General features: G+C 39.8%; 1 protein-coding gene across 1 annotated transcript in view; it reads right to left on the bottom strand.

Annotated features, from left to right (window-relative positions):
- Positions 1 to 24784, bottom strand: part of ush2a (Usher syndrome 2A (autosomal recessive, mild)) — a 190570-nt gene that overhangs the window by 131017 nt on the left and 34769 nt on the right. Inside the window, exons 13-25 of the mRNA XM_086174562.1 lie at positions 16339 to 16534; positions 15392 to 15522; positions 15020 to 15224; positions 11302 to 11585; positions 9840 to 10065; positions 9486 to 9623; positions 7917 to 8097; positions 5238 to 5401; positions 4934 to 5092; positions 4601 to 4829; positions 3708 to 3831; positions 3446 to 3593; positions 244 to 525 (exon numbers count right to left, since the gene is read on the bottom strand). Coding sequence (XP_086030688.1) covers positions 244 to 525; positions 3446 to 3593; positions 3708 to 3831; positions 4601 to 4829; positions 4934 to 5092; positions 5238 to 5401; positions 7917 to 8097; positions 9486 to 9623; positions 9840 to 10065; positions 11302 to 11585; positions 15020 to 15224; positions 15392 to 15522; positions 16339 to 16534 — 2467 coding nt within the window. The remainder of the gene's footprint in view (positions 1 to 243; positions 526 to 3445; positions 3594 to 3707; positions 3832 to 4600; positions 4830 to 4933; positions 5093 to 5237; positions 5402 to 7916; positions 8098 to 9485; positions 9624 to 9839; positions 10066 to 11301; positions 11586 to 15019; positions 15225 to 15391; positions 15523 to 16338; positions 16535 to 24784) is intronic.

The raw sequence follows: 24784 nt of genomic DNA, 5'->3' as shown, positions 1-24784 counted from the left end.
TTTCATGATATTCTAATATTTTGAGATAGGATTTTTGGGTATTTCTTAAGATGTAAGCCATAAAAGGCTTGCAATATTTCAGTTGATTTGTGATGAATCCAAAATGTATGACATTTTTGTTTTTATAATTGCATTACAGAAGATAAAGAACTTTATCACAATATTCTAATTTTCTAAGACAGTCATGCATATGAATAAAACAATTAGAATAAGGCTTACAAATATATGTGTGTTTCTACCAACCTCCCTCAAGGGTGTGCATGGCGGTCCACCCAGATGTGGCACTTCCTGCCATGTTGATGCTCACAACTCTCATCTGATAGGTCGAAAAGGCCTGCAGACCTGTGACAATGGTTTTACTCTCTGGGGGAGATATTATGCTCCTATTGGTTGATGGTGCCTCAGAGGAAACGCTCGGGTCCAGCCAACCGGTGCTGACGAACACTTTCTTCCCGGCAGTTGGATTTGAAATGTTCTGAGACTCCAAAGGTCCCCGTAAGAACACTTCATATCTTGTGATGACTCCTGTACAGGATGAAACAGAATGTTAAAGGGGTTAATATACAGGGACCAAACTAAACTTCTCTCTCTTCAAGTTCCGGTGATACACATTGTAGCCAGTATATTACCTTATTTATTGATATTTGCTCACCCCAAGCGATCACATTTGTTACCGTTTATTTATTCTATGGAACATAAATCAAAAGTAAAGTAACAAAGCTAAATATGAAGTTGCACGACCATATTTCAGGATCAATATATCGTACAATGTCAATATGGTATATAGAAAGGGATATTCACCAATCATGACATGTCTTAAACATGTTAGTTGGACTTATAACGTGTGTTTCAGCAATACCACAATTTTCCAAGTTCTTGTTTAAGTAGCCCCTTTTTACAAAGGGTCGTCAAAGTGGGAATGTTTTGTCAGCTACATCTTAACATCCGTGTAGAGATCCAGAAAAATGGACTGGTGCAACAGACTGGTCCTTGAATCCAGCAGCAAAGATGGTCAAAACATCAAATTGCTATTGTATATTTGTGAAATGGACAATTGGAAGGCCAGAGAAGCTCATTGAAAGACCCTTTTGTTTTGTTTTGATTTTTTATGAAGCACTGTATAACTTCAAAATCCATCGCTCTGGGTTGACCAACTTGACAGCTGTCAGCTTAATGTAAAGTACGTGGTAAACATACAGAGTAATGTTCTGTGAACATTGATTATAGTTATGTTGCAGTGAATTCATTATGTGGCCTTGAGGTAACCACAGCAAACCTTGGAGCTGACACATTGAACCTGGAGCTCAATATATCCATCGACAAACCAATCTTGGTCTTATTCAGTCTCTTCCTTCATTACATGTTATATTCAAATTTCAAATTTATTTATTCATTCGTGTATTTATGTATTGTCCATATTAATTTATCCTCTACCTTGGGTCAATAAACCAAGTGTGCTGGGGAAGCAGTGAGTTTTAATTTGGACAGGAGAACTGAAGTGCTTTTTTTAAATTTCTTTCCCCAGTTCAACACTTTTTATTGAATTAGTATTCAAGTGCCAATTCAGCCTGTAAATTATGAAAGAATCAAAGGCTCAAGTGTGTATTTGAAACGGTCACCCCTCTGAATACCCATTTCTATTGGCATCAGTACTCTCTTTTTTTTTTTCCTTCAACAATACAGTTATGTATTTTGAGGATAATCAAACAGCACAATAATGAGAAAGCCCTGGTCAGTGTTTGGCACTGTAGAAGCAAATAGGATGATAATGACTAGTCCTGTTTTGCTCTCCAGTGGAAACCAGGCTATTATCCTAATCGCATATGCTCAACTCCGCTTGTTCACAGGAAAATGACAGAGATGGGCTGTTGGGTTAGAATGAGGACAGAGCAGAGCAACAATACAATAGGAGATTTAAAGACTCACTGGGGGGTGGGGTTTATAATGCAAATAGATCAAATACGGTGAAGCTAAAAGTACAGCCTTAAGTTTCCTCCACTTTATTCATAATTTTCTTTTTTTTTTATGTCATGTTTTCTTCTTTAAATGTAATACTTTGCAGGTGCTCTGGACAGATTTTGGCCCACTGGATAATTGTAACATTTTTTTGTTCCATTTCACGTCACCCACAGAGCACTGCATGGTAATCCTCGGCAAGCGACACAACTTGCTCAACCCATGCTGTGGCACTTGTCTCACTTGTAGTAAACCACATTGTAGATTTGTCAGCCACAGCATGTATACAAGCTGTAACGGTCCCTGAATGTGTGTCCCATGTGAACTTGTCCAACAATTAAGATTGCGTTGGGAAAAGCCAAAGCCCCGCTTCCACTCCAGATATTATGCTCTGCATGTTTGGCAGCATGACGAGCAGCTGCTCAGTCATGAAGTTGAACAAAACATATCAGAGGACATGTGTCACGACTTACAGATCCGCTTCACTTTCGCAGTTTTAGTAGCTCTGAAATTTGATCCCAAATACCAGGGAACTTGCAGCCAACTTTCATGGTGTCGGCAAAAGCAACAACATGCAACAACGGAAAAAGACAAATAAATGTGCAGTGCAACTGAAACATCATCAGCACTGGTTATTTTTTTTGTAATATTTTATGCAATTTACATCACAAATGAAATTTTGCATTAGTATATAGCTAAATAGGTACATAGATAAATAGGGGTCTACTACAGATTAAGCAGCTTGCCTGTTTTGACTGTATTTGCTGAAATGACAGTTTTCCAAGTTTTTTGGCAAACGTTGTCAGCAACCTTGCGAAAGGCAATTTTATTTTTTATTTTTTATTTTACTGGTTGTCACCCCAACGTTGAGTCAATCTTTCATGTGAGGTCAGAAGACAAGTCATGCTACAATCAGGTCAAGTTCAAGTTCACATTTGAGGTCATTTGTGTTGCAGGACATCTGCTGATTAAATACTAAAAAGAAAATAAAAATAAGGGAAGGACAGTTAAGAGAAAAACCCATGTGACTCCCAACAACACCTGAGGGGAAAAAGATTAACAGAAAGATTTAAAACAAATCAAACAAACTAAACAAAAAAACGGGGACATATAAACTGGACAAGTAAAAGAAAACCTGGTTAAAAGGACTTTGTGTGACACAGAGCCTTTGAGCCATTACAAAGCCTCTGGATTTACAGAAGCCATTTCCAGGCTTTAGGTGTGTGTGTGTGTGTGTGTGTGTGTGTCTTTTTCTATTTTTGAAGTGAGTCACACTTGTAATTCGCAAGTCTTGATAGAAAAAAAATGGTAAATGAAAAGAAATATGTCACATGGTAATAACAATTATGATAAAAGCAAAAATTTACATAACATGCAAATACTAATAAATGAGAATGGTTTGTTCACATTTCACACAAATGTGAATGGTTGAATGTGTGAGATAAATATCCTAAATGTTATAGAATGTGTGTATGAATAGGGCTCCTACCATTTGGCAGGCCAGGGGGTTCCCATGAAGCAAACAATGAATTTGCTCCAGTAGCAGTGATCTTAGGAGGGGGCTGGTTTTGCGGGGGGGCAGAGGCTGTCAAAAGAGACAAGGGTAAAGTAGAGGTGCATCCTCCAGAAGAGCATGCCTGTGGAGACAACAAGGATTTCTTCACTGTAAAATGTCACTTATGGTCTTCTAAATACATCTGCATTGGTTAATTTTTCGATGCACGATCCAGAAACACGATCCACTTCCCTACCTCCAGAGTGACTGTGTATTGGGTGAAAGGCCTTAAACCACTCGCCACTGCCTCTGTTGAAAGGCCTTTGTAATGGATAACAGGTCCTGCTCTGCTTGATGACTCGATGGAGGATAACACAAACCTGTATTGGCAAAAAACATAAAATCAGTTAGTGATGCGCTTTAGGGTTTGAAATGCGGCTTGGTTAAAAACTCAGCAAGCGGGAAACGTCCTTTTAAAACTCATCAGTTTTGGATATCCAGTGGGAAACAACCCTTGCACAGAAATCCGGAGCCAGGGTACTTTACTGCCACATGCCAGTAAATATGAGAAATTAAGTAAAAATCAACCCTACATTTTTTAAACTGCACCACTCCTCTGCAGTAAAATCTCTTTCTCGTCAGCTCATCTAATACCTCATTGCATTGGCTGTTTTTACTAAATGCAAGCCCAAGTTTTATGTCATTGCATGTTCAGAAAACAGATATTTAAAAAGAGAGAGGCTCCTTCTTCCTTCGTGCCTTTATATCCTTTTAGATCTAAATTCTTATTATCATCAGCTTTCTATTTATTGAAGGGGGCTAAAGTTTGTCAAGTTTAACATTTGCGTTCCAACAAATAATGGGCATCTTTTGAAGTGCCACTTATAGCAGATGAAGGGTTAAGCTTGAATACTATGCATTATGGTATAGGGCATCTAAATAAACATTCCATGTCTTCACTTAAGCATGTCACCTATTTGTTTTAAATTCTTCAAAACAAAACTGAGTAGATGTTCATTGACACTGATGATTTCAGTGATTTTGCCAATAACGTCAATTTAAAGCCACCAAAAGGCCATAGGAGGCTACAGCAAACTGTCATTCTAAAACCTACCATTAGGAGTTTGCACAGTTTAACTTCAATTCTACCTTTCCACAGGGCCAGTATCATTTCGTGGTGCGCTCCAGTTGAAGCTAGCAGTGGTTGGACCTGGTCGTCCCACAAGGATTAAGTGGAGTTGATCTGCTTCTGGTGGTGCCGCTAAAGTCTGGTATGAGGCTGATGCGCTTATTGTCGCACCGGCAACATTGGCTGTCACAAGCCAGTACGAGTAGTTTGTGAACGGAGCCAAACTGGTGTCTTCAAATGTCTCAAGAACTTTGAAAACAAAGAGAAAACAGTTGATGGGAGTAGACACAAATGATGCTGGTTTAATGTATATCTGGAAAGTACGAAGACATAAACCCCATGCGAATACATACAGAAAGGATAGCAACTCTGAATGCTGTGCACTGTCTGTCCATCCCGGACGAGTGTATAGTTAAGTCTGTCGGAGTTTGGCGAGTCAGGTGGGTGCCAGGAGAGATTAATGGAAGAATAACTAAGAGCAAATCCAACCGGAGCAGGTTGTTGGGTGGGTGCTGCAAAGACAGAGACAAAAAGGCACAGCAACAAAGTGTGATCGATGAAACCAAAACTAATCACTGTTTTAATTATGTAATCAAATACATAAACACTGAAATTACTCTATATGTGTGTATGCATTTGTTTGTAAGTAAATCAAACCTTTACTGCAGCCAAAGTGGTTCTCAGTATGCAAATGACTTGCTCCATGTTGACAGGCATCACATTTGTCTCCAGTAACCAGCTGCTTACACATACACACTCCTGACTCTGGCTTACATGAACCATTGACACTGCCCGCTAGGTTGCATGCACATGGCTGACAACTGAATAATCATGGAGAGAAAAAAAAGTTCAGATTAATGCAAAGATGCTAACACTCCTGAAAAAATTGGTGACCTGGACTTACTGAACCTTTGTCTCAATAGAGCTTTTTTTAAGTTGCTTCTAGAGTTTAAATTACCCTATCTCACAACAGACATGTTTTCACCAACAAATGATTTCCTTTCAATTGTGGCACGTTGTATTGTTTTAAAATACTCTCAACTTGAATTCATAGCAATGGTAACTGCAGACCATGTTGCACTGATATACAAAAAATGCAGCTGTGGGAAAAAAGTGACAATTTGGGGTGTTCTTGGACCACACTTGTATAGTATGTGCACAAAAAACTGCAGCCTTATTGTTTAATTGCTATGTGAGTATTTAATCCAAAATTCTTGGAGATTTCCCCCACAGAAACCTTCACAGAGGGATGGATGTTGTTAGCTCAGTCACTTCAGTAAGCATCTGCAAATAGAGATAAACTAAGGCTTGAGGCTTTTTCAACATCAGTAAAGCCAGTAATTTTGCACATTGTGGTTTCTGTGTTAACTGTACTAATGATGGTGGACAAACAGGTAGACTGGCAAACAAACACGTCACTTTATGAATGCATCAGCGTGCTTCAAAGACAAGAAAGTCAAAATGCCAGTGTCAAAAGATGGTAGGAAAACCAACAACAACCAAAGCCAAGCTTTTGTATCCCAAATTACATTCTCTAACGTTTGAGAGCTGCAGAAAGTGATCATCACTAAAATAAAGAAATGAGCAAGTAGCAGGCCCCGCTCCGGTGGCACTTAAAAAGCCTCTTACTTGAATTTCAGGCCAGAACAATAAGAAATGCCACAGGTGCTTAACAACAGCACATTTGCAGCCATTTTATCGTGTTTAAAACAAGAATCAAGACCTACATGCTCCAATTTCTCTTTATGTTTCCAGCAAATCATATTAGCCCTTTATAAACAAGTACATCGAGTACAAATCGTTTTATAAATGGAATCAAAAGTCTCCCAGTGCAATTGCTCATTTGGGTCTTTGGTCGTCACTATAATGTTGAGAAGGAGATCCTCACAGTCAATTCCAGCCATCATCCTTTAACTGTCAAATTACCTTGAAAGAAATACGCTCTCCTTCAGAGTTCTTAAAGCGTGTGCTTTTGTGCGCGCATGTGTCACTGACAGTGCATGTGTCAGGGTACACGCCGGTGTGGTGTTACCCTCACTGGGGGCCGGGCAGTGGGTGATCATCAGGGCAACCACCTCACACCTTCTACATACGCACACACACACATACATGAAACACAATCTGCTTGCTGGATGTTTTGCTCACACTCGGCTGTGTACGCTGCACTGTGCGAGATAGTAACACTGTATAAACCCTATAAGTATCTCACACAGTTATCTTACACACTGTACACACATGCACTGTCTGTCCCCTCTTACACATGCACTGTCTGTCTCACTTTCTTTATCAGTGTTAAAAGCCACAGCCTCATAATAGCTGCAAATTTGTCCTGACAACTGGTACTCTCACTCACACACCCATGACTTGACCTTCACTCCCAATACCAAGGAGAAAGAAAACACCAACACGACACCACTTTCTCTAAAATCAACTTCAGAGTAGATGTGTGGAAAAATAAACAGAGGACGATTACCGAAAAAGAGAGCTTAGGGTCAACCAGGATTGTCTCTGCAAATGACTTGGGCAACATCTATGGACAGACAGTATGTTTGAGCTATTATATTTTTAGAAAGACCATTATTTGACAAAGGAGGACAGATTTAGTTATTACTTATAAACAGCTCGACGTTCTGGAGCAGCTTTTGGCGAGAGAAGTGCAGTCAGCACCAGCACTTAAAAAGTTTGTTCTCCAGAAATTGAGAGATTGATGGGATGTCCTCTACCCACAATTTCCACTATTCTCTATAAAAATGCTTCAAAATCATATGAATCGAACCACAAATCAAATTGGTATTTCTTGCTACATCCTCCCGCTTCCTCTGCTGAGAAGACTTCAGGCACAGTCGGAAATGATCGGTAATGGTTTTTAATATGGCAACGACAGTAATCAGACAAGGTCAATGAATATTCACATTCACTCACACACACACACACACACACACACACACACACACACACACACACACACACACACACACACACACACACACACAGATTATTTGGAAAATATTGCGGGTATATGAGAACTTGCGCTTTGTGATGTTCAGATGTTCACTTTTATGTTTCGAGTGAGATGTGTGTTTTCTGTGGCTTTGGATGTTTGTGTGTAAGATACTGTGTAGCAAGAGACGTGAGAAGTAAATGTCAAAGCAGCTTTATTCTAACTAAGCTACCTGTGAGCAGTTGTTACTGAGAAAACAGTATGCTTGCTCTGTGATGTCCCTGGTTTGTGTATACATGTGGCACAAACAACAAAGAAAAAGTTTCACAGAACATGTAACTAGTAGAAGTGTTTTACCTCTATTTATTTCCATAAATAGAGGTTCATAGGGTTACCTGCCCAGGCCAGGGTTGAAACCAAAGAACATCTCCTGACATTGGTCACAACGTCGGCCTCCCACTGAGGGGTGACTGCATGCACACTGGCCAGTTTGGACATCACAATCGTGCTGCAAGGCTCCTACAGGATGGCAGTCACACTCCAGACAAATATCTTGATCAAGAGAACTGTAGAGGCCTGGTTAAAGAAAAACACGACGTAAAAAAGATACTGTTTTTTTAATCTGCTGAAATGAGAAATGTCAATTTGATTTTCTATTCTTCCGAGTGTTCTCTCTTTTCACATTTTGAGGTCAGTAGCTCAGTATCTTTTCTATATGTGATGTCACATGGCAGTGAACTGGTCAGCTGAGATGCAAGGCCACAAGTGAGATGTTATATGATCTGTAAGTTTAACTGTGAGGTTTAACACACCATCCAATACAGGGCGATAATATACAAAAAACTATGGCGAAGATGCTGTAGGAAAACAATTAAAAAAAAAACTGACTAGAGTTCTAAAAAATGCTTATAAAATAAAGGGCAACAAATTTCAAATCTATTCCATCCAACATGACAATTATTAAAAAAAAAAAAAAAGAAATCAGGATATGCTTACCTATTAAAATTATTTACACATTCTACAGATGAAAAAAAAAATGGGTCTTTGTGTGTGGATTGTACTTTTAAATGTTTGCAATTTGAAATTAAGATGTTTCTAAATTAAGAGAGCATCTTAAAATATGAACAGACAATTTAATAGTATAATTTATTCAAAACCCTTTTTGTCTCTCATTGTCTCTGTGACTGCAACGGTATATTATATTCCTCGGCCTTTTAATAAAAATCAGGATCTTCTATTGCGGGAAGAAAACAGCAATGCCGTTGTAAGGGGGATTTAAATGAGTTCTTAAGCATCTTAACATTGACGCATTAGTCTTACAGTGGTGTTTTCTAAAGATCACTTGCCATAAAGTGGAAATAGTTTGAATGAAAGGACACTTATCAACGTGGGGGACTAACTTCTTACTCTCTGCTACAAACCTTATCGGATATTACTGTTCTATTCTAGACTGCCGTTAAATAAATAAAATAATAAATAATACATAAATAATAAATAAAAAGGGTGGCTCTTTCATGTGTCCTTAGAGCTCTGAATGAGTGCTACTGCATTATGTAATTTGAGAAGTAGCATTTGAGCCCCTGCTACTATGTAGTGCTGCTTTCACTTGTTACAAAATTCAAAGTAAAGTATCACCGGCAGAGGTGAAAAGGCCAGAGAGACTATGTGGGGTAATAGAAGGATACACGGAGAGCTGCACATACTGATTGTCATTTACTCAGCAAAGCAACGGATGTATTTCCACAGCTGCAGTGGCTCCAGGTGGATTGCCATAAGAACCATCACTCATGGTGCCAAATATGTTCTCATAATTTTTATCAAAATATGAATAACTTCTTGATCAGTTGGGAATTGGCTTAAATATACACCTCTTACGCCCTTCACTCCTGCCTCACACACCCACTTTCCTTCCCCCCTCTCTCTCCACTGCCCCAACCCCCCCTGACTTCCTTCCAACCGCTCACCGGGGCGACAGCCACTGCAGTCCTTTCCATATCGTGTCGGGATACACATGCACTGTCCTGTAGCGCTGTCACAGACTGACCCCGCCGCTGTTCCTCTCGGGTCACACATACATGGTGCACATCCATAGGAAAGCCCATCTGACAGAACACACACACGGAAAAAAAATTAAAAACACAAGTTGAACACAACTCATCAGGTGTGTTCATTATATTTACCTCGTAATGTGTACATTATGAAGTGAATACCAGATATTTTCAATTTTGGAGGTAATTGACATTTCTGAATATATTTGTTTTACCTATGAATGCCACTACAAGTAAATATAATTTTGGTTTCAGCTTAACAGGTCTTACTGTGGACATCTGCACTTCTGTTATAGTAGTTGTGGGCACAACTGGTACACTGTGCTCCGTCCACTCCTTCCCTGCATGGGCATTGTCCGGTCCTCATATCACATACACCCTCTGGTACAGTGCCGCTGATGTCACACACACATGGCAGACAGCCCAGGGAGTTTCGGTACTCCAGGGTATGGTAACCATGACGACATAAGTCACAGCGATGGCCCTCAACATGTTCCTAGTGGAGCAAAACAGAGATAAGATGGGACAGACACAAAAAGTGGGAGATAGCAGATGAAAGATTAGTGTGTGGGAAGATGTTAGATGGAGTGTCTTTCTGTGACTTTAGCAACTCCGGCTATCAAAGAGATACATTATAGTAAGACAACAGCTACGTGAGATAAATAAAGTCAATTGGTCAATCAGCAACACCGATATGGCCATAAAACATTTTTCTTTTTTTTAAAGAAAAAAAAAACATTGATAAAATAAAGAGCAATGCAGTAATTTCCTCCTAATAATTGTTACCTATGTGGGGATGGAATTTTTATTTTCATGTTTTTGTCTGAACCTCAGAGATAGAAGCTGGTAAATAAAACTCTTATATATAAGTCTTCTGAAAATATTGGGTTTAATTTAAAAATCAGCACTTATAATTCAGCAATGCCAGGTTAACTACAAAATTCAGGTTTCTCCTGGAATCTATGAATGTGTTGCTTGTTTTAAGGGTATAATAAATACTATGGTATAATTAAGCTAACCACAAGAAAATCACATGGATGCATTGGATAATTAGTAGACTGATTTGCTGCTTGACTGCTTCTTATCATTATTTTGTCATATTTTGTATTCTGTGCCATTGTCATTCACAGTATATGCTAGGTTGGTTAGGTCAATGTTAAAAAACAAAGTTAAAAAGATGAAACTTAAATTCTGGATCGCTGACACCAAAGCCATATTCGCCGCTTTTTTTTTTTTTTTTCTGAAGTAATCAAGTAATCACACATAAATAAGCTGCAGCTAGAACAAATATCATCTTTGACTGTAATATTTTTTTCTAAAATAAAAACCTAAAAAAAGCTAAATAGCTTATATTGTTTTCATTTTGCATTTCTTACTCACAATCTTTGAGGTCATATTTGAACTGAACTGCATCTTCCAGAACAATCTGCTGTTTTAAAATGCGTTGGAATTCGTTTACACCATTTACCCTGCGCTCACGGTCGGGGGATGACCTCGGCTGCTTTTGAACAGAAGGCGGGGCTCAACCAGGACCGGTCGTCAGTGAATCATATGGCCACACATGGAGAGATACAACCACTTACCCACTCCTTCACACATCTGGGCAATTTAGAGTCATCAATTTGATCCAATGCATGTTTTTCAACTGTTGGCTGACACTAGAGAACCCGGAGGAAACCCACAAAGACACAAGGAGAAAAATGTTTGATGAGTATGAAAAATGTCATCTTACCTTACACACACATTGTCCTGTGACAGGATCACAGTCTGTCCCGGGGACTTTTCCCTCCTGTGAGCAGTTGCAGGGGGTACAGGATCCCTCCAGTCTTAAACCATAAGAACCGCTTGCGCATGAATCACAGCGCCGCCCTCCGACACCAGGCTTGCACTCACACCGACCCTCTTTGGGCTCACAAAACGGGCTGAGGGATCCTATGGGGTCACAGTCACACGGGAGACAGCCATCTGGGTGGGACAGGTTCCAATAACCAAAGTGACATCGATCACAAGAAAGACCTAAAAAGAATAAAGAAAATGTGAGAGAAAGAACGATTACACTGACACACATGAACTGCTCAGGGAAAGGTTAAGGAGTAATAGGGAGAAATTGTAAAAAAAAAAATTAAAAATGGAAAGATTAACTTGGAGGTAGCTAGTTGATAAAATATCCTTCAGTCTTTCTCTACCAATCTTGTGTGCGCATACGTGTGAGTGAGTGAAAGCAAGAGAAATGGTTGGTGAGTGTATAAAACTGCCATCATTAGGGCCAGGAACTCTACAAATGATGGATCACTCACCTAAGGCCAAACACTTAATTTCACTCAAGAAGAAAATAAATAAATTAAGCAAGTACAAGAAAAGAGTGGAGGGAAAGAAACCCAAGAGATGAGGGTGGGGAGGTGCGGGGGATGGAAAGATGGATGGAGGAACATAAAAGTACTGAATTAGCATCTGGTGTAAAACCATAAAACAAAGTTTCTTTCAAAATTTAAAAAGACAACCACTTAGGCACAATGAGAAACTTATTTCCTGTTTGTTTTTCTTATAGTGAAAAATTTGCTGTGTTGAATAATAAATGGATTCGAAAACCGGCGCTTACTCTTTATTTATTCTAGATGTCCCGTGACACATCGAGCGTTATTCAAATGTTTCCAATGCCAAACAATGTCACTGTTCATTACATTCTCATTAATTCTAAATTTAAGGTAAGGAATTTGTTAATTACTTGATTTTGAAATATTCAGAAAATATTTTGCAAATGTTTTTAATGAAAACTAGATCTTAATAATGAACCCCAAAACTGATTATAGTGAGGGAGCGTTAGAGTGTCAGAGCTGGGCTGTATGGCTAGTTAAACTATGATATGCAGTGTGGGTGAGGGAGCTTATTTGAATATGCCATACGTATTCCATGACAGGCAATCTGTCCCTAAATGGATGCCTGGGGGCAACACAGTCACCACAGCCGTTTATGAAGGAGCGCGTGTTTGCCTGTATGTGTGTGTGTGCACGTGCACACGTGTCCACACATTCATGAGAGAATACCTGTGCGTCCATAATATTGCACACAACCAGGTGTGTGAATGTCTGTTTGTATGTCCCAGGTGTGTCCTCCTCAGAGCGGCAGACACTTGGCATTTCCCCCTGGTATTCTCGTTTTAATGATTTTATACATATGCGTATTTGTCTCTATAGATCATATTTCATAGCAGTCCTGGGACAGGTATCTGTGTATGTCTGTGATTGCTGATGCATAAGATGGCAAATATGCACTGACGGGCCTGTGTTTACATCCCAGAAGATGATTTGATACATCAAGCCCTTTATTTTACTGTATTTTAGTTTTCACTTAAACTACTCAACTCCAAAAGAATCCTTCTTCATCATGAAGAAATCATTGATGCGAAAAAAAGGGGGAATATTTGCTGAATATGTGGGTATTAATAAATTGTTAATTTAGAAGAGGTAAACTTAAAAGCAAGAAGACAACAAACAAGAAAGCAGGAAGTGATTCCTTATAGCGGTGTGCATGCACCACTGTGTATATTTGAGTGTTGGTATGAGTCTGTGTGTGTGTGTGTGTGTGTGTGTATTTTCGGGACATGACCCAGCCCTTTTATCAGTAGCCAGCTGGTTAACAGGCTCATGCATCACCATTTCAAACACTATTATGTACACACTGCACTCTGGCACCTTGTTATGAGTGTGTGTTTGCATGTGCGCCTGTGCGCACACGTTTCAGTTCTGTCCTTCTGAAGCATGCCTGCCATTGCTCTACTCAAAGTATCAGCTTGGCGGTAATAAATTGCCATAATCAAATCTAATTTCTGAAAAATACCTGTGGGAGCAACCAAACAAACAAGGACAGAAAAAAAATAAAACAAAAGCAAGTCTTGTAAGAAGGAAAGCGAAAAAAATGCACAGGGCTGCAGCAGTTTGTTTTAATCAACTTGGCATTGAATTAGAGAATTAAATACCAGCTTAGTCCTTGATGGAATGCATGCAGTCACACGCAAACATACAGAAACACATACATGCACACACGCAAAGAGACTCTTGCCGAAGACAAAAATCCATGAACAGGAGGTCACATCAAGATGCTCTGCCATTCACATATTCATTAACATTACTCATATCTTACACACAATAACAAGTTCACATATGCATGCCCACACACACACACACACACACACACACACACACACACACACACACACACACACACACACAGGCAACCAAGGGCCCTCGATAGCCAGGCTTAGCAATAACTATGATGCGTTGAGCGAGGAGGAACGTTGGCTGGTTTTGCATTTCATACGAGCCTGCTCTTCAAAGACACACAGGGGAGAGAGTGAAACCATTTATCGCAAAGAGAAGCACAACGCCTGGAAGCACCGCCAAAAGAAAAGCTGGTTTATTTTGGCTGGGAAAACACTTTGGGTAATGGATGTATGTGTTTACAAGCATGTGTGCACACATGCCTATTTTTTGTACATACATGTACCGTTAGGAGCATGTATGTACACCCCAGTGAGCAGTTCCACCTACGTTTTAACTGAGGCTTGATTCCTTGTGTGTATAAATGAAAAGCACAGGTTACTACCAATAATCAAGGGATGTCTAGCAAGAGAAGTTATCATATTTGCCCCTTTAAAAAGACGTACAACACCTTGTGAACATATGGAAGGATCAGCGCTATTCCCTTTTGTTTTGTATTCATTAATTTAACCCCCCGGGACACGCTGGAGAGACTATGTCTCCAGGCTGGCCTAGGAACACCTTGGGGTCTGGACCATGTGGCAGGGGAGAGGGAGGTCTGGGCCTCAATGCTCTGGCTGCTGCCCCCGAGACCCAGCTCCAGATAAACGGGGAAAGACGGAGGCAGACTGGACATGAAAAGGGGAGACAGGTATAATGATACACAACTATGTGTTTCACAGCGACTCATAGAGCCTCCGTGCGCCTTAAAATGAATGGAAAGTCAAGTGCACCTTGACTGTCATTTTCTTTTTCTTCATTTTTTTTGACTGTCATTATCTTTTTCTTACAATGTTGCACATCTTTATTTTGCTCAATGAGCGTTTAATATCTTAATACTCAGTACTTCATTTTGCAGATTGCGTGTAGATTGCGTGTACGGGTTTTAAATGAGTTAAGGGATAGCAGCATCTTTTCAACACATATAACTTGGGATTTGTCAGGCCGTGAACTGGATATGGAAGCCGAATGAAGTGTTAATTAAAAGGTCAGAGTGCAGTCGACACTGGTCTAAAGTATTTCCTGATATATATTTAAGGGCACATCATTGTGCCAGACTAAATGATAGTATGCACCGGCAGTAGTGGTTATAAATGCAGGGGTGGTTGTAAATCTAGTAGCTTGTTATTGACAGATCTAATTTCTCAGACTGTTAAAACTTTAATCTCAAAAGCCTATCTATGTCCATTGTACCTGTGGCATGGGGTTTACAGGGGCACTGTCCAGTGTCCTGGTTGCAGCTGACCTTTCCCTCTAACGTGCTGATGATTCCGACAGTGCTGCAGTTACAGCGAATACAGCCCAGTGGGTTTGAGGCGTGAAGACCGTACCACCCAGGTGAACAGTCTGTGCAACGACGACCTGCTACCGCGGCCTTACACTGACACTGACCTCCTACCTGGAGGTAAGACACGTGCAGATATGAAAGAGGGAGGGGGAGAAAAAAAACATTAGCGAAGAGAAAATCAGATTATGTTGCGTTTCTCACACTTCTCGCTGCATTTTTGGGTTTATTTTTCACTCAATGGTGCTCATCAGCCACTTGTGGTACATGTTAGTGTTTACCTTCAAACACTCAGTGCTGCTGTTGATGGTTCCAGTAGTGTGACAATTACAGGGCTGACACACAGTAACTGAGGATGGATCAGATTCCTCCAGCCTGAAAAATCCACTTACACACAGCTCACAGTTTTTACCTGACAGAAAGAGAGAGAGAAAGGGGATACAGAGTGAGAGACAGACAAACACCATGGAAGTACAGAAAGTAAGCACTTTAAAGGGGAAATATAGTGTCTATGATGTAATTTAATTTGTCCCAGAGTGAAAATGGGTGACTAACAAAACAATGGGCAATATTTAGGCAGCCGATGAAGACGTTATCATCCCCACAATGCCATTACCACAGAGGGCTTAAATAAATTAGACAATGGACACAAACAGTCACCTTCAATCACCATATTGTCAGATATACATACCATCATATTTCAATCACAATAAATCAGGTGTTCTGCTGACAAGAAGGGTGTGCAGATGCTTGTTTTCTCAACTAAGGCTGACTTTAAATATAGATGTGATGGTTAAAAAAGAACTTCATAAAATTAGGAAATCAGTTTCAGTAATAAACTACAGTCAAATCACTGGAATTAAAATGCTGAATGGAAGTTGTAATGTTTGTAAATTGAAGAGGAACAAAAGTCAGATTTTGTTCAAGCAATATTCCAATATTTAATATCCTAATATTAAAATTAAGGCAGTAGTAACTCAACCCTCAATCAATGTTTTATTTAGAACTTTTCTAAACATGTAGTTTGTGATACTTTTGGATACAAACCAAATCCATGAAACCGTCAAACCAGTAAGGACAGCTTTGTTTTAAAATTGTCCATGACACTCTTTTTGGCATTTCTGGAATTTGATTCTATCAGTGAAATATAGTTCTAAATATCTGAAACAATATCAGAAAACAAGCCTCTCATTTTGAACAATTCTTGAAAAGGTGGTGATCACTGTACCCGTGGTGTTGTGCATGCAGTTGTCACAGACGCCTCCACCTCCCAGATAGTGCTCATCTGGCTGGTCATCAGCAGCCGCATCGTAGTGACAGGAGCGTGCATGGCCGTGACACCGGCAAAGCCGACAGTTCATAGGCTGGAGCTGGTTACCGGACCTGAAGGGTTTGTCATTGTAGAGTGGTGCGCAACGCTGGCACTGTGGGAAACAGTTATATCATTGATCTATGTGGATGTATCACATACTGGGTTGCAATAACTGATTCCTAGTATTAGATTTAATGTGTTTAATAACTGCATGTAAAAAAAAAAAAGAAAAATCGAATGAATTGTGCATTTAATCAGATTGTCAACATGCAAATGAGATCCAACCCTTTATATCAGAAAAGACAAAGAATGAGAAAGACATAATGAGACACAACAAAACAGAAAGGAAAGGATGAGGAAACTGAGTGACGGAAAAATTCCATGTTCCATGTAAATCAAAATCTAAGGAGAGTGAAGAATAATGGACAATACAAATTGAAAACACAAAGGTATTATCTGCTATATAATGGGGAATCTGTACATTTACACACAAATGCACACTCTCACACAGAGCATGGGGAAATCAGATTGCTAATGAGGAGTGACTTGCAACAGTGAGTGCTTTCACACAGTTCCACTTTCATGTCCAAATAAACATAGTGAGGTGAATGTCGGGAAGGAAGGGGATGGGGGGTGGGGAATAAAAAATGCATTTTTCTGTAGCAGAGAGCAGCAGAGGCAAGAAAAAGCCCTTTGATTTTGTTCAGCAGTCAGTACAAATTATGGTGGACAAGGGGGGCATCAAATGGCGGGATTAAAAATGTATTAAAAACACAGGAGTTCCTCCCATGTGTGACACATGTGGACTTGCACTGGGCCTATTATGTGTTACACAGATAGATGGGGGAAGGAGCGGAAATAGGAGTGGGGTGGGTTCCTATTTTATATACTAGCAAGAAACAAAAGGTATGGAGAATGGTAGAAAAGAAGTAAATAAATATCAATGTTTGTGCATTACAAATTACAACAGTGGTAACATGGGAAAAATTCCGAATGTCGGTATCACGAGAATAATTTTGGCTTCCGACAATTAGATTAGTTTTGTGAGAGAAAAGCCCCCATGTGAAGTTACAAAGCAGAACAAGGCCCGGTAAGAATACAAACACAAACTGCAAATTGCAAAAATAAATGTATTATAAATTTAAATGTATTTAAATTTAAGATGCATAAATCTTGCTGGCATCTAGCGATTTCCTTCACTCCCTTTGTAAGCCTTTTATTGGTCTGAATTGCATAATACAAGTAACTGTCAAGCAGTAGAACAAAAGCATGGCATTAGCAGCAGGTATTGGGACTAGTATCACCGTATGAAGCGATAGCAAGGATTTGACAACTTCTAATGACAAGCTTTTTAGTTTATTTCCAAAGATAAAGGTGAACCGCTCACTGTGTACAAAGGTGCTGTACTTGGCTCAAGTTTTAATGGAGATCCCTTCCTTTGTTGAAACAATCAAGAGCTGGGTGCACAGCAGCTGCAGACAGCTGTGGTGCTTCCATGGAGCCTCACAGAATAAAAGTGGATGCCAGCCAAAAGTGGCTGAGGCTGAAGAAACACATCCTTCACATCAAACCCTCTCGGACAGATATCACAGATTTACCCGCTGCAAAAGGGAAGCCACGATCAAGCAACTGGACTGCATGCTATCTCGCCACAGCGAAAAGCACCCCAAGTCTATCAACCTTGGTCAAGTTCCAACAAAAGTCAAACTCTGGTCCCTTGATTAAACACATACCCGGGCACAAACACCAGATGAACAGAAGCAGCTGTAAGTCTTTTGGTAATATAAACTGCAACAGTAAATTATTTTCTGTTTGAGTGCTTAAAAATGCCAAATGCAGTTTTGAGACTGTTGTAGACTACCACTATCCTAAAATCACTAGCCACCACCAAATAGTGTTGTCTGTGTCATGTCAAGTAAAGCTGTATGAAATTACCGATACTGGAAAAGTCTCTGAGGCATACGTATTACTTAGAATATACTTCTAAAAACTAGCCCTTTAGATTAGAAGTGAATTGTCGTCTTGAGTGACAGGTAAAACGAGAACTGTAACAGAGCCCTGGTTAACTTGCAGGTTAACTCTTCCAGTACAACTTCTGGGGAGACCGAAGATTAAGACAGACTTATTGCGCCAAAGAACTGATAAAAACTCAATAGCGTGCCTGTATTACAGTGGTCTTATAGTGGCCCCATAATCTAAAGCCAGAGTATGGAAAACTAACACGGAACAGTGACAGAGTCTAATAAGTTTTGAGGTAATGAATGAATGAATGAATGAATGAATGAAAACACAATGAAACCATATGACACAACCAAAAAGCCAAAACACACAGAGCCGCATCATCACAACACAACCATTCTGGGCAAGCACTGAAAATCAATAACTTAAGCAAATATGTTTTTTTTTTCCAAAACTGTGCATTAAAAGGTTATGCAAGGATAGATGCATTGAGATTTAAAATAAGTATATCACACTTTATTCATTTGACTTTGATTTTTTTTTTGTTCTCTGTGACGACAATTATGGTATGACAAATACCAAACACGACAGGAACAGAACTGGTTCCTCATGTACAAATAACATTCAAGGAGGCAGAATGAACACATTCTCATGGGTTTGCGTGTTTGTTTGTTGGCTTGTGTGTAAGTGTGCACGAACGCAGTTCAGAGCATTGTTCCCTGTTGGGTGATTATTAAGAGCACTGAATGTAGCAGCAGGGAATTCTCTGAAGACACGACACACATAGAAGCGAACACAAACTGCTAAGATTTAGATAAAGCTCAAGCCTGCATAGACATTCACATGTGCAATAACAGATGTGTGTTTCTTACGTTGTGGATTTCTAACGGAGTCCTGGGTTGTTTGCCTGTTCCTGTTTGAGCAGAATTTCCTACCTGCTCCTCTTTCTGTCAAGCTTTTTGACCCAAAGTCTGTTGTTTTACAGTAACTAGATTGTTTTTGTCTTTTCCCCACTACTATGTGTGTTTGCTTGCCTCTCTATTTGTGGCTCTGGAGCATAGAGCATTTCACTTATCACTTTTCTTACTGCATTTTGAATAGAAAACTTAATCCTTCTGTCTCATGGAGTTTTGCCTTGATTCCCTTTTATTCCACAACTTTAATGCCTTTTCCCTCTCCTCAAATTCAGTCATGATCTCACAATCTCCACACCCTTCCTTCTTTTATTCCTGTTTTACCTGCTCAATTAAATGAAAGCTCTGTTCATCTCTATCAGTTTTCAACCTCTCCTGTTCTTCACTGGCTTCCTCGTGTCTCCACAGTCCCCAAACTGCTTGTTCTCATGGCCACGGCGAGTATGTGAGCAGGAAATATTAACATACCAAATGAAAGGAAGGAGGTTTTTTTTTTCTTTCTTCTATTTTCTTTTCATTCAACATTGCATTACCTTCCCTCTCACAGCCTGCTAATTAGTCGAGGGACCAGTGTTTGGGAGTTAAAAGAGGAGGGCACATGTTCATTCTCCTCTTCATACAAAAGGTTTTGATGGTGCTCCATCATCTGCTCAGTAACAGGAGCCTACTCAAAGATCACGGCTTTTTTTTTTTTTTTTTTTTTTTTTTACATATCCATTGTATCAAATGCTGAAGTAATGTCTGATGAGTGAAAAAATAGCATTCAGATAAAAATGTAACATTATTCATAAGAGATTTGCCAATATTATATCAAAAATACTTTGTTTATGAAAAACATTCTGCCACTGTAGAATATAGTTAAGCCAGTACAGTATGTGTTCTGGTGTGTCGGGAAGGAAAAGATAACATCTTATTTTCACTCTGAATGTTTTGACAAAACCTGCTGAGTGAGGAGCCAGCTCTAATGGATGTGTGGACATTCAGATGGCCTGTCACAAACATCTGAGTGTGTATGTGTTTGTTTGTGTGTGTGTATGTGTATGTGTGTGTGTGTATGTGTGAGTGCGTTAATCTGCTGGGGAAACTCATCTTATCCTAAATGCCATGACCAATTTCATGCTCTCACTAGAAAGGTTGTGGCACTAGTGTGTGTCTGCGCTGTGTGTGTGTGTTACAAATGTCCATGTGTACACACTTGTCTTCTGTATATCTGAAGTTAACACGTTTAACCCCTGCCTGGGCAAAAATCTGCTGCTGAGGCAGATGTTTGCAACAGAGATCCTGGACAACCCTTCTTAACGTCACTAAGCCATCAATATCTATCAGTCACAAAGATGCACACACATACAGAAAAAGAGTCAGAATTCACATGTAGCACACACACACACACACATACGCACACACACACAAACTTGAAGAAATTGCTCTGTGTAATACGATACCTCTGAATTATCTCATCTTATTCACTTGGCCTTATCTTACTTTAACGCTGTAATTGTTGGATGAACATCACATATATCCCTTAAGTCTTTCGATAACATAAACTGAGGAATCACAGATTTCGTTTGGTCATTTTGGCCTGTCATTGGGAAATGTAATTGGAAGTGATAGTATTTGGTTTTTCTCCTCATGTATACTAACACTGGGCAACATCAAAGTGCCAAAATTCTATTTGGAATTAAAAAATGATAGACACTGGGCAACGGACAGTAGAGTATGAGGTATGATGTGAAATACAATATATGATATAGTTTTCAGAAATGACTGAATCCATCAGTTGTGGAGAGACAGAGTGACAGAATGAGAGATCAAGCCTGACACAGAGTGCACATAAGAAAGCATCAAAAGACAGAGTGAGAAAGCAGGAGAGTGTGTGTGTTTCTATGAGCGTCTGCTTGAGTGTGTGTGTGTGTGTGAGAGAGAGAAAGAGAGAGAGAGAGAGAGAGAGCGAGAGAGAGAGAGAGAGAGAGTTTAAGTGTGTCTTCCAAGGCCCCCGTTGATCATCTTGACACATGTCTGAGCATTTCTGTCACTTTAATGTCACTGTGGAAATTCTGCAGATTAGTACAACATCCGTCATGGCACTGGGCCGATTCAAGTCAACAGAACGCATGCAATATTAAACGCTAATATTCCCTACAGCCTTTTATTACGGAGACAGAAAAAAAGGTCCTGAATATTCACTCTGAGAGATGACATGGACAAGTTTGGGAGAAACGCTCACACAGACAGACATACACACACGAATGCATACAGCCATGTGTGCACACTAATGGAAAAACCTACACACACAGCTGCGTATGGACACGTGCACAAAAATCTTAAAATGCTTTTCCCCATTGCATCTTTAGAGCAGAATAAGAGCCACTACAAAGTATGTATGAAAGAAAAAGAAAAATACAACAGTAAGGAAAAGATAAGAAAGAGTTAAACAGTCATTACTAATTCATAAAATTATTCTAATAACACACTATGAGGATTGTCATGACTTGTATATTTTTTCTTTTATACCTTTGCAGCAAGGAGACAAAAAATATTTGAGTGAGAGCTTACTTGTCTTTCTTGTGACTTTTTAATCTGTTTTGTAGCATTTTTTTTTCTATATGTAGGAAAAAACAATAGGCTGAAAAAAAAAGAAAAAAAACTCAAAAACACACCCAAACACAGTCAATAAAGAGTCGGGGACAGCAAAGAAAAAGACCAAGTGAAAGGAAGCAGAAAGAAAAACCGAGAGAGAGAAAGGAAGCTGATTAGCGATGGATGCTGAGGGAATGTCTTTCTTCTCGTCGATTTAAGACATTATTTAAACTAAGACCCAGGAGACATAGACAAAGTATGAGATAGTGAGAAATATACAAAGGGAAGTGGATAGAGACGGGCACCTAGAGAGCTAGAAAAAAAAAAGTGCTGAGATAAACCACAGATCGGAATATGTAAAAGAAAAAGAGATTGTTTTTAATCCACGTTAGCGAGGATGGTGACATTTATTCCTTTTGACAATGTGTGCAGTTTTAAGTCCGTGTGTGTGTGTGTGTGTGTGTGTGTGTGTAGATGTGAGCTGAAAGGATCGAGGAGGAGTAGATACATTGCAAGCCCTTGTTTATTAGTTATTATGCCATGTGTATAAATCCATACACTATATGGCCAAAAGTATTCGCTCTCTCATCCAAATAATCGGAATCAAGTGTTCTAATCACTTCCATGGCCACAGGTGTATAAAATCAAGCACCTAGGTGTGCAGACTGTTTTACAAACATTTGTGAAAGAATGGGTCGCTCTCAGGAGCTCAGTAAATTCTAGCTAACAGTGTTAGGATACCATTTGTGCAACAAATCCAGTTGTAAAATTTCCTTGCTCCTAAATATTCGCCAGTCAACTGTATCGTAAGACCAGAGAAGTGTTTGGGAACGACAGCAACTCAGCCACAAGGTGGTAGGCCATGTAAACTGACGGAGCAGGTTCAGGGGATGCTGAAGCTCATAGAGCGAGGGGTCGCCAACTTTCTGTCAATCGCTAAAGACCTCCAAAACTCCATGTGGCCTTCAGATTAGCTCAAGAACTGTGTGCAGAGAGCCTCATAGGATAGGCTGCCATGGCCGAGCAGCTGCATCCAAACCACACATCACCAAGTGCAATGCAAAGTGTCGGATGCAGTGGTGTAAAGCACAACGCCACTGGACTCTCTGGAGTGACCAAACGCGCTTCTCCATCTGGCAATCGGATAGACGAGTCTGGGTTTGGTGGTTGCCAGGAGAATGGTACTTGTCTGACTGCATTGAGCCAAGTGTGAAGTTTGGTGGAGGGGGCATTATGGTGTGGGGTTGTTTTCAGGAGCTGGGCTTGGCTGCTTAGTTCCAGTGAAAGGGACTCTGAAAGCTTCAGCATACCAAGACATTTTGGACAATTCCAATTGCTCCCAACTTTGTGGGAACAGTTTGGAGCTGGGACCTTCTTTTTCCAACATGAATGTGCACCAGTCCACAAAGCAAGGTCCATAAACACATGGTTGGATGAACTTGACTGGCCTGCACAGAGTCCTGACCTCAACCTGATACAACACCCTTGGGATGAATTAGAGCAGAGAATGAGAGCCAGGCCTTGTCGTCCAGCATCCATGTATGACCTTACAAATGCGCTTCTAGAAGAATAGTCAAAAATTCCCATAAACACACTCCTGAACCTTGTGGACAGCCTTCCCAGAAGAGTTGAAGTTGTTATAGCAGCAAAGGGTGGACTAATGTCATATGGATTAGGAATGGGATGTCACTTAAATTCATATGTGAGTCAAGGCAGGTGAGCGAATACTTTTGGCAATATAGTGTACGTCTCAAATGACAGACAAGGAGAAATTGGAAAGAAGGATCTAGTCAAATTAGTGGCAGTTGGAATGTAGTTAGAACAACAGTCCCCTACCACTATGAGAGTGTAGTGGCGGTAGGCTTAAAAAAAGCATCACGCAGGTGCGTTTACTTTATGAAAGTGTGTTAACTTGCTTCAGGCAGCTTAAACCTGGGTTGACACAAGTGCTCATGCTAATGGACACTTCCATGTGCAAGTACGGCTGCAGGAAGTGTACACAGATATGGATATGTTTAGAAACCTGGATATAGGAAGGGAAACATGCAGTGATTTAAATATTTGATGAGCCCAAACCCTGGAAATGAAAGTATAGCACCGGCACATTTTTTGTAAATAATCATCATCATTAAAGTCTACATATATCATCAATTCCTTCTGGTCTTTGTTTATAGCCACCAATTCTGTGTGTCTGTGTTTGTGAGTCTATATAGTCTGTAACTCAGGATTAATTAATAAACTATTTAATTTCATCTTCTTATTTGTAATATTTTACTGCAGCTACGGCGAGGGTAACTGTCCCACGTAGGTCGAAGAGAGATGCACTAGAATGCACAAGACTGATAATGTATGTCTATAGTGACAGCCTGATCGCAGTCAGATCTTACCATCTAACATGTTTTCAACTGATACTATTAAAGAAAGCAGCCCCCTGTATTTTTTGTTCATAAAAGAAGACTACATAAAATTGAGTGAGGACTATTTAGAAGTGACCCACTATCCATCTAATTAAATATATCACAGATATGGGTCACTCTATCATTCAGCGGCAGGTTTGCTCAGGATTAAAAATAGCACATCAAGAGTTATTGAAAGTACAAAATGGATCCTCCTGATTGAACCCTTAAGGAGAACGGTGCCAACACGACTTGTGCCACCTATCAGTCACATGCTGTCCTGTAATTTTGTGCCCCGCCAGCATTGAGAGAGACCCACTAAAAACTAGAACTTCCACTCACCGTCCCAGTGTATGACAAAACTGCATTTAATCATTTACACAGACAGTCCAGATAACTGAACTAAAAAAAAAAAAAAGTGAAAGAGGAAATGAAATGTACATGTGCAATTAGCAGTATAAGAAATGTCCTCTCAATTGTATTAAAAAAGTATATAGCTTAACTGAGATGAAAATA

The sequence above is a fragment of the Fistularia commersonii genome, chromosome 27 (assembly GCF_037954325.1).
Source record: "Fistularia commersonii isolate RoL2024-O1a breed Wild chromosome 27, RoL_Fcom_v1.0, whole genome shotgun sequence".
In the NCBI taxonomy this organism is placed as follows: domain Eukaryota; kingdom Metazoa; phylum Chordata; class Actinopteri; order Syngnathiformes; family Fistulariidae; genus Fistularia; species Fistularia commersonii.
This window is presented reverse-complemented; position numbering and strand designations above follow the sequence as displayed.